General features: G+C 46.6%; 4 protein-coding genes across 4 annotated transcripts; 2 read left to right on the top strand and 2 right to left on the bottom strand.

Annotated features, from left to right (window-relative positions):
* Positions 1-2,946: 2,946 nt before the first annotated feature.
* Positions 2,947-4,041, top strand: LOC111072341 (tRNA (guanine-N(7)-)-methyltransferase). The gene is made up of 4 exons (XM_022364121.2): positions 2,947-3,144; positions 3,209-3,620; positions 3,696-3,797; positions 3,865-4,041. The coding sequence occupies exons 1-4, from the start codon at positions 3,023-3,025 to the stop codon at positions 3,967-3,969; spliced, it is 741 nt and encodes a 246-aa protein (XP_022219813.1). The 5' UTR covers positions 2,947-3,022; the 3' UTR covers positions 3,970-4,041.
* Positions 3,953-5,189, bottom strand: LOC111072339 (RNA 3'-terminal phosphate cyclase). The gene has a single exon (XM_022364119.2). It carries the CDS (start codon positions 5,125-5,127, stop codon positions 4,030-4,032), a length of 1,098 nt encoding a protein of 365 aa, XP_022219811.2. The 5' UTR covers positions 5,128-5,189; the 3' UTR covers positions 3,953-4,029.
* Positions 5,190-5,241: 52 nt separating this feature from the next.
* Positions 5,242-6,457, top strand: LOC111072340 (DNA damage-regulated autophagy modulator protein 1). The gene is made up of 4 exons (XM_022364120.2): positions 5,242-5,433; positions 5,500-5,621; positions 5,716-6,103; positions 6,168-6,457. The coding sequence occupies exons 1-4, from the start codon at positions 5,369-5,371 to the stop codon at positions 6,331-6,333; spliced, it is 741 nt and encodes a 246-aa protein (XP_022219812.1). The 5' UTR covers positions 5,242-5,368; the 3' UTR covers positions 6,334-6,457.
* Positions 6,458-6,737: 280 nt separating this feature from the next.
* LOC111072338 (cyclin-L1) lies at positions 6,738-8,903 on the bottom strand. The gene is made up of 3 exons (XM_022364117.2): positions 8,059-8,903; positions 7,191-8,000; positions 6,738-7,131 (listed from the first exon to the last, which is right to left on the bottom strand). Exons 1-3 carry the CDS (start codon positions 8,625-8,627, stop codon positions 6,894-6,896), a joined length of 1,617 nt encoding a protein of 538 aa, XP_022219809.1. The 5' UTR covers positions 8,628-8,903; the 3' UTR covers positions 6,738-6,893.
* Between the last annotated feature and the right edge of the window lie 1,081 nt (positions 8,904-9,984).

Raw genomic sequence — 9,984 nt, 5'->3', positions numbered from 1 at the left:
CGACGGTTTTGCGACTATCATGATAGAATCGAGCTACAGTCGTTGCGCTTTTGATATGTTTGGATTGGCTGCTATAAAATACGAAGACACATTTGTAGACAAATCGACAGGTGGCATCTAATTTTTACAATGGACAAGTTCCTAAAACGTTTCAATAGTTTTTTAATAATTATTTGAGCCCGATACTATCACGATAGTATCGACTGTTTTTTTTTAAAACATTCAACGTTGATATTCCTCGAATTTGATATTCCGTTTAATATCACTAGCTAGTTGGCCCTTTCAGCCCTAAACAAATAATTTTATCCAATTCCTTAAAAAATGTTGTTCAGTTTTCAGAACTCTTTTTCATTGGATTGTTTACATAATAAGGTTCAAACAAAAACGGCCAAAACAAAAAACGGCCATAAAACGTAAATGTTGACTAAATGTGACGTCAGTGTTGCTGGTCAACCAAGTTTCTTCTATGCGTATGCGTATGCGTATTGTATACCATATTTCCTTTAATTGATATTAAATTTGTTTTTCCAAGCTCCATTCAAACATTAATAATGATTTTATCTTAGATTGACATATTTTTTACCTATTAATGCATATTTTTTGTGTGTTTATGGATACATTTATCCCGGTTCTGATACCTATTATTGGTACCCGCAAGCTGCAAAATTTCTTTAATTCTTTAAAACAGAGACTGAGTAGTTTCTGCATTAATTGGAGCATAAAACTACCAACAATATCTCTATTCTACAATATCCGTTTTCCCAAGGTATGCACATTGTTGCTCATTCCGTGCCAAAGTTGCACAGCAATGCTACTAATTCATTTCCCCATGTTGCTGAAGTTTTTCCCATACAAATAAAATGTATCTTACGGGAACACGCAACAATGAATTTACGTTCCAAATAATCAGCACCAACCAGTGAAAAAGGTTGAAATTTTGGTACAGTTTCAGTATTTATTGGTAAAAGGGAATTTATTTTCTTTCATACGAGACAATTAATTGAGGAGTCAACCCGTCGGAAAATGTAGCGTGCGTCAAAAATTGGCCCTAGATAGGATACCTTTTAGCCTTTTAACAGCTACAAGCTGGAGAGATTCGGAGAATTTTCTCCCTCCACGAACTATTGCTACTATTCTTTTAAGCTACTACTTGCTTAAGTTTTACATGTACATATTTGATATACAATTGTTTGGATAAAAAATGAGCCAAACCAAGCCCATTCTAGCGTTCCTGTTTTAGAAAACTTTATTTTGGTGATCAGAGAAAGTTAGGTATTGAAATGGGATCTTATTAAATTTGAGAATCGTACCTTAATATTTATCTTGGGAGTTCGCCAGATTCATTTGGCCATATAAATCCACGCCAGACGCGACTTGAATACTTTTCGATATAAAATACGTTACAAAAGTAACGGCTAACCTTACGCGTTTTCAACTTTCAACCATTGATCGTTTGAAATTTTCTGTAAACATTTGGGGAGCTTTTCTGGGCAAAGTCTAAAAAAATGTTCGCGCGACCATGAAACAAGAATATAATGAAATATATTTCACAAGTCCGCTGAGTACCAAAAAATGATCCATTGATAATTTTTTAAATCATAACATTAAATTCACACGATGAAGTAGACTCATTGTTGCCTCTGGTCTCGTAAGATACATGTGGATAACATCACGAAAAAGGGGAAAGTCAAAACGAAATAGCTCTCTTCACTTCGGAAAAAAGGGCAAATTTTGAAAAACCACCACGAATTGAGAACGAAATATGTGCGCTAAATGAGTTTGGCAGTCATTTTCAAAAGTATATATATACCTAGGGAAAGAGTATATGTGCACTTTTATTGCTTATATTTTCTATAACGTAACGGTATATTTTTTGTAGGGGTTTGTTATATTATCTCCCACTCCAAGTCCCTTGCGCTCATCTTGTACGTTTTATATATGGACACCGGGTTCGGTGAGTAATATAGGGCGGATTTTGGTCGGGGGGGGGGGCCGTTATTTACAGGGTGGTTTGTGGCTGTTTGTTATATTTTGTTGGGGCCCGGCTTGGGGGGCGGGCTGCGGGGCGCGGATGCGCCGGTGCCTCCCGGGTATGGGCGGCGGCGCCCACTGCGTACGGGGGGCGTCCGTCCACGCTGCGGCACGGGCCGCGATCAAACGGGTACAGCCCGCCGGCGGGGGCACCCGCTGGGGTTTGGGGGGTCACTGTTTGTGGCGGCCGCCGATGGGCGGCCGGCGCCCGCCGGGGGCATTGGTTGGGGGTGGGGGGGGCCCCACTGTTTATACCCACCACGCGTAGGGCTTGTTGCGGACGGGTGGGCCAGGCCCCCCGGCCGGTTGCTAGGGCCATGCTGGCCGCGGCCGCACCCCTAGGTGGGATCACAATTGGGGGGGCGGTTGCCCGTGCCGGGTCCTCTCGCCGCACGCTTTCACTGGGGTTTTTTCTTTTTTTATTTCTTTGCGGGTTCATTTTTAGTTTTGTTTATGTGTTTTTTTTTGTTTATTCTTCTTTGTGTGTTTTTATTTTTTGTGTTAGCATCCGGTAGGAAAAATATATATTTTACTTGATTTGTTTTGTCGAGTGTGACTGGAACCTCAGAAACCGAGAAAAAAAATAGCTTAACCCCGCTCTATTTAATCAGGTTAGTAACCAGTAAATATCAACAAAAAAATAATTAGTAGTTAATAATTATCTGAGCCCGATACTATCACGATAGTATCGATTGTTTTTTTCAAAACATTCAAAACCTTCGATGGCTCAACTATCAATCGTTTGACAGCTCTAGTTTGAGTCTCCGGCAAGACGCAAAGAAGCATGACGTAGCCCCAGTCTGAACAGCCTATTAAACAGTGAAAAGTGACCCCGCAAATCACTGCCTGGCCTGAAGTGTAGTGGAAGTACGACCATACGATATGCCTGACAGTTTAACAACACTGCAACAGCTAATGGCGCTGCCAACTGCTGTCAATTGTGTATTTGTGTCAACGTGCTTTTCTTGGGCCTGTGTTTTGTAGACAAAACATGGTAACGACACAAGAAAATGAGGCGCTCACCTATACGTCAACAGTGACCGGTCTGCCACAGAAGCGCTTCTACCGTCAGCGAGCCCACTCAAATCCTATAGCGGATCATTGTTTCGACTAGTACGTATACGTAGTCCAAATTCTTTGGAGAGGAGAGGTTCATTGAACTGTTTGTTTCTTATAGCCCAGCTCGGCCGGAGGATGTGGACTGGCGGTCCCTGTACCCGAGCATTCGGTCTGACCAAGAAGTGAGTTTTGCCGACATTGGTTGTGGCTACGGTGGCTTCCTAGTCACGCTAGGAGAACTGTTTCCCGAAAAGATCTCTATTGGGATGGAAATACGGGTCAAAGTTTCAGACTATGTGTTGGATCGCATTACGGCCCTCAGACACAGGAGTTCGGATACTGGTGCCTATCAGAACATCGCCTGTCTCCGCACCAACGCCATGAAGTATCTACCCAACTACTTCCGGAAGGGACAGCTTGAAAAGATGTTCTTTCTCTATCCGGATCCGCACTTTAAGCGCGCCAAGCACAAGTGGCGCATCATCAACCAGGCCCTGCTCTCCGAGTACGCCTATGTTCTTCGCAAGGGAGTAAGTACCGCCTTGTCTCCTCTCCCTGTTTTATTTAATTTTCATGAACTCATGCACTGATGTTGGTGTCTGCAGGGCTTAGTGTACACCATGACTGATGTGGAGGACTTGCACACTTGGATTGTGTCACACATGGACGAGCATCCGCTGTACGAGCGTCTGGACGAAGTGGAGGCAGTAAGCTAAACACAAAGTAAAGCTCACATTGCAGATTTGATAGACATTTTTTTCGTATCTCCACCAGAACACAGATCCCATCACACCAAGGCTGTACCAGAGTAGCGAGGAGGGCGCCAAGGTGGTACGCAACAAGGGTGACCACTTCTTGGCCATATTCCGCCGCCTCTAGGTCAGCGTCCGATTTATTTTCATATTAATTCTAAATAGCAAATTAAGAATAAAACAGACATTATGCATCTAACTGGAGGAACTCATTGCGGTAGCCGATTCCCTCGCAGCTGACTACAGTCTGTCCAGACTGATTGATGTCGACACTGAACTTCACGCCAGTCATTTTCTCGGCCACGTAGATGGCGGTGCGGGTGTGCTGGGTGAGTGAGCCGGTGCGGAAGTGGGAGCAGCCACTGGCGAGGGCCATGAAAATAATCAGCTGATCCTGGAGGTTGGCATCTACACAGATCTCCGCACTCATGTATCCCGCTAGTTGGGAGGACGCGTCTGATCCTAGCATGTGGGCTAAAAACTTCTTCTGGCCCAAGGCGGAGGAGCCCAGCACACAGCCAGTGGATGTGTGGGCCACCATGACGATCCCAGCCCCATTGTCGCGCGCCTTTTCTAGGGAGTGCTTAACCACCTGAATCCGGCAGTCTTGGTACGGCCGGAGTCTATGAATCTCAAGTACGGCCGCCTCCTGCATGTCGGTCGCAAGGCTCATGGGTATGCGGCCGGCGCAAAACGACACTCCGTCTACACACTGGATCTGGCCGAACTCTAGAAACTGGCCGGCACTCAGTTGCCGCACCGGCTCTACGTCCAGCTGGCAGCGTCCGTTGCCCCGTGGACAAAAGCCGTAGTGCAGCACCTTCAGCTCAAAGGAGATGCCGAAGCGTTCGAGGTTCGGCTGCAGCACTTGAAGCATGTATTCCACCTGGGGCGCAAAGAACACGTTCGTTCCGCCAGTCACATCAACGCGCGATGATCTACCGGCGAAGAGGAGGACGGGGAGGACCGTTTGGTAGATCAGCGTGATGCTAGCCGCCGTGTGCGTATCCTCCCTGTACATGCCCCCGATTATGGTGCGGGGCGTGAACTCCAACTCCGTCGAGAGAAGAGTGTTGCCGACGACGTCGGCATTGGTAATGTCCTTGAGCAAGTTGACGGCATGCAGGTGCTGGTTGGCCAGGCCGGGCTTGGGCCGGTTGGCGCGAATCTTGACAACGCGGATGGGACGCCTGAGAATGCAACTTAAGCTGAGGGCGTTCCGCAGGGCCTGTCCGCCGCCCTCCAAGTAGGAGCCATCGATTTCCACTATCTCCTTGATGTCCATATTTGTAAATTTGTTTTGTTTTCAGTCAACTGTGTAGGGGAGGTATTTTTTAGCTGCATTCAGTAAAAGGCGGGTTGGCAGCCCAGCCCTGCCATGCATTGCCTCACCACCCCTCCCCAGCACAAACTGAGTAGCCAATACCCAATCTGCTCGCTTTTGCTGTTGTCTGCAGCGCAATTGCATTTTGCATGCAGCCTGAAAATTGTCACTGCTTCTACTGCTGTACTGCCTCATTGGCAAGATGTCCCAAGTTTATCTACTTCCGGTAGCCGTGTTCCTGGTTTTCCAGGTGACCTTTATTGGCACGTAAGTTCCCTGTCAAAGGAATCCTTATCTTCAAACAGCAGTAGCTAGCCAGCGTCTCCCTTTAAGGTACATTGTAGCTGTCCTGGAAGGTCACGTTGTTCCCACGGTGCCGTATATAAGTGATGCGGCCACCTACTCGCCCGAGAGCTGCGTGTTCGGGGAACTCATTAATATAGGCAGTGTTCTGTGTGAGTTTCCCTCTCGAGTGGCTGGCTAATGAGTCATGTCATGTCCGATGCTAATCAGCAACTATGCTACTTTTGTTGTTGTTGCTGTTTGCAGTAGGAATCACCATCTATGTGCGCTACAGACAAGTGATGCAGTTGTACGAGCACCATCCGGATCTGGACAGCGCTGTGAAGCGCCATAGTCGTGTGGCGCTGTGGTGCGGTATGCTATCCTGTCTGGGCATTAGCTTCGTGGGCAACTTCCAGGAGACTAATGTGCGCATTGTGCACTTCATTGGCGCCTTCTGCTGCTTCGGCTGCGGCACTCTCTACTTCTGGATGCAGGCGCTCATATCGTACATGATTTATCCCATGTCTGGGACCCGCATTTACGCCCATCTGCGTCTGGGCATGTCCGTCTGCTGTACGATTCTCTTCATCCTGCTGGCCGTGACCGGGCTTATGTCGCACATCCTGTTCAAGGGCCAGAACCCCAGGAAATGGTAAGTAACCGAACCGTTTGTGGATGTTAAAAGAGTCTCTCATAAGCATCTGTATTCATTTTAGGTATCCTTCGGACGGTGGCTGGTACTTTCACGTGATCAGCAGCATTTCAGAGTGGATCATTGCCACCATATTTAGCTTCTTTATTCTGACATTTACCACAGAGTTCCGCGATATTTCGCTCTCGCATCCCCATATTGCATTGATGTCCTACTCTACAACAATTTAGAATCTATTGACCGAGTATTAGTTGGATGTGATGAGATGAGAGGATGCCATGCCGCTCAGTGGCCATGTTGATACATCATCATTTAATCCGTCTCTCTTAAATAAAGCTAACAATGATTCCCTCATACAGATGTAATGATCAACGTTAACAATCATAACGCTGATTGGTGTACGTAAGCTCCCCATGAAGTTATGCTTTTTCATACATTCATACAGCCCCCCCATTCGACAAGGAGGAATCTTCTGCAATGTGCTAATCCCCTCGAACTCATTATTTCCGTCGTATCCCTCAGTCGTTCATGCTTGCAGGCTTCCTCTACCAGATTGCTGTGATGTAAAATGATTCTAAAGAAAACAGATAGCCCCCAGGTGGCCAGCTCGGCAAAGCTTCGCATCTAATCATTATTGAGGAATTATGTTTATTATGTTTAGCATGGTCGTTTCTCCCACTTGAAAGTTACATTTTGCGAAATAGGTTGATGCGAGCTGTAAAATAAAAACCATTCTCTATGAACTTGTATAAATATATAATGCAAAAATAAAAAAGATTATAGTCAATTCCTAGCGTTTTCGGTCCCTGGATCGTTCATCCCTATGCTTGTGACCGGCACGACTGCCATGACGGGGGTCGCCACCACCACCGCCCCCGACACTGCTGCGATGCGATGAGGAATAGCGACTGTGCTTTCCAGAGCTAGAGTTGGAATTGCGATATTTATCATCGCCTATATTGTTGCTGCCGGCATGGCATGAGCGATCCTTTTTCGTATAGTAGTCGGATCTCTCTCGCGACGATTTCCTGAAAAGACTCCTTAATATAGCAATATTTATCCGGAGGGAAAATAATCTCTCACTTACCTTTTGCGGTGCTTGCTGTGGGGGGAGCTGGAGCGCGTGGCGGATCGCGAGTAGTGTCGAGACTTCTTTTTGTGCTTGGGCGGCGTGCCTGAGCGCGTTCTCGGGGAGCGCCCACGGTGGGACTTCTTCGTGCGTTCTCGGCTTGGCGAGCGGGAGCGCGATCTGGAGCGAGGGGTACGTGACTGAGTGCGGGTCCGGGAGCGTGATCGTGACCGGGAATCCTTCTCGGGCGACTTCTCAGAGGGCAGTGGCAGTGGGACGGCTCGCTGGATAAATCCGCCCCAGGCATTGTGCGAGCCGTTGTTGCGGTCCACCGTGATAACGGCTGGCGGTGTGTTGGCCTCCTTCGTCTTAGTGCGGGCGTCCAGATAACGCTTTTTCAGCTCGTCGACGGCCGCCTCCAACTTCTCTACGACGGGCTTGGGCCGCGTGTACAGCTCCATGACTCGGTAACAGATGTCGGTTATATCGGCCATGGGCACGCGGAAGATACCGAACCAAGGCGGATTGCTGGGAAGCGGTATATTAAGCTTCCGAGTGCTCAGGTAAATGCAGGCGCAGGCTATCGCCTCCGGGGTGTAGCGCATGAAGACGTCCGTGCGCAATGAGTCGTTCATAAAGTTCCACGAGAGCTGCATAAGCTTCTCGTGCTTCTCGTACTGCAGCACCTGCAGGTACATTACGACCAGCTTGTGGGGATGCTTTACATGGACGCAGAAGCCCAGTTCCTTGAGCACCCGTCGCTCGGCCTTAATCACCTGCATCTTAAGGTTTGTGTAGTACTGGTCCAATACCATAGGCGCGATCTCCCTGTAAAAAAAAATATCAATCAGATACAGGAACAGGGATTCGGATTTCTTTTGCTCACTTTTGGGCCCGCACTTGCTTGATATGGTGGATCACGTTGATGACGTCGCGGATTCGGCGGGGCGCCTCCTCGATCTTGGAAGCAAGGCACACACAGCTCATGGCCACCGTCTCCATGTTGTGGCGCACGAAGCTCTTGGAGTAAAAAAAGCGCTGGAAGAGCACCTGACCGGTGGCCATTGCCACCTGTGGTAGGCGCAATAGGATTCCAGCCGTCTGTATCAGCTCGCAGCCCAGTATGCGTAGATCCTTTTCCGTCTCGTGGTCCAGCCCGTCCTGGCTGGACGGCGTTACATCAATCTTGCTTTCGGGTATCAGGCTGTTCTCCAACGTCAGCACGATTTTGTTGAACAGACGCGGATACATCGGCTTGGTGGTATCTCCTTCAGTCCCGGCGCCCACATCCTGGATGTCCACTCCCGTTACGGCGGATATATTATTAGAGATGTTAACGCTGTTCGAATGCAGGGAAGTCACGGTGGTCAGCACATTAGAGATGGACTCAACTGTCACCATCGTGGCTGTCACATTGCCGTGGATAATGGTAGAGCCACAACCACGACTGGCCATCTGTCAACGGATCTTTCCTTAAATTTCTTTTATTAAAAAAAATTGCTACACGACAATATCAGTGCCTTGTACAGTGTGACCAAGCTCTAGACATTAGCGAGGCCTGCCATTTGTGACTGGTCGGTCCATAGTTTGAAACTAGTGCAGGAGAAAGAAATAAACTCATTTACATTTAATATCCTGAGTAGAGCAGAATATAATAATGAGAAGTACTAATTTTCGAGAAACAATGGCATCAATTTGATGAACGGTGTTAGAGAACGGCAGATGAGTCATCGCCATTGAGCAGTCGATAGTCGTGCTAATGGTCGTATTCCACTACACTTCAATATCGGTATTGGATGAAATACATGCACAACGATTAATTTGTGTATGTTTGGTTGTTTCGGTTTTTATGGGAATATACGAAAAAAACTGTACGCTAGCAAAATCAGGGATGATATTCGTATGAAAACGATAAGACATTTTTTCGCGCACAAAGTGTTTGCTAGGGTCTGTACAGCGGGCAGTGCTCAGTTCAAGGAAAAATGGGGCTGATAGATACTAGAAAAGCAGCCGATGGTAATTGCTGGTATTCGTTGGTATGTTGTTAGCCGCTCGAAAAAGATATCAACCGGCGCGTTCATTTTCTATCAAACAAATGTCATATATTCTTCGAGCAACCAGTGTGTGACCAGAGGTGTGCACTGCATTCCGAACGGTTAAACTGCTCAGACAGCTGCTTGGTTTTGTTTAAAGTTAATAAAATGCACTTCTTCAGCTGGGGTCGCTCTTCCCCAGGCATATACTGGGCTCCCCAATATTTTATTGGCAAGGTAATGTGTCTGACTATCAGCAGCAGCAAATGGCGACGTCTCCCGTGCCGGACACCGTGAAGAAAAAATATTTTGCAAAAAATATTTGTTTTATATTCATGAAAATTAATAAAAATAATAAATTATAATATCCATATAATTGTCATTCATATAATATTGCATTAATTAGATTCTATTTGTCTTCATTATTAAAATACTTCATTTGGTTTTTTGTTCTATTATTGCAATGTTTGCTTCGTGTTTGCTGGCAAAATATATCAATTTGATATAACCTTCTAGGTGGGTCGAAACATACCAGCAATACAAGCAAATACTTCGGATACTTTTCTAGTATATACCAACCTTTTTGTTTGTTGATCTGAGTACTGCCTTCCGTACAGAGCCAAAAAAATAGTTTTTACCGTAAAAAATTTCTTATCGGTTTCATACGAATATCAACCCTGATTCTGTTCGCGAGGTGTTTTTTTCGATCTGAGTACTAGGCTTAAACAAAACCAAGCAGCGGTCTGAGCAGTGTAACCGTTGGGAGTGCAGTGCACACC

Source organism: Drosophila obscura, unplaced genomic scaffold, assembly GCF_018151105.1.
Source record: "Drosophila obscura isolate BZ-5 IFL unplaced genomic scaffold, ASM1815110v1 contig_75, whole genome shotgun sequence".
NCBI lineage: Eukaryota > Metazoa > Arthropoda > Insecta > Diptera > Drosophilidae > Drosophila > Drosophila obscura.
This window is presented reverse-complemented; position numbering and strand designations above follow the sequence as displayed.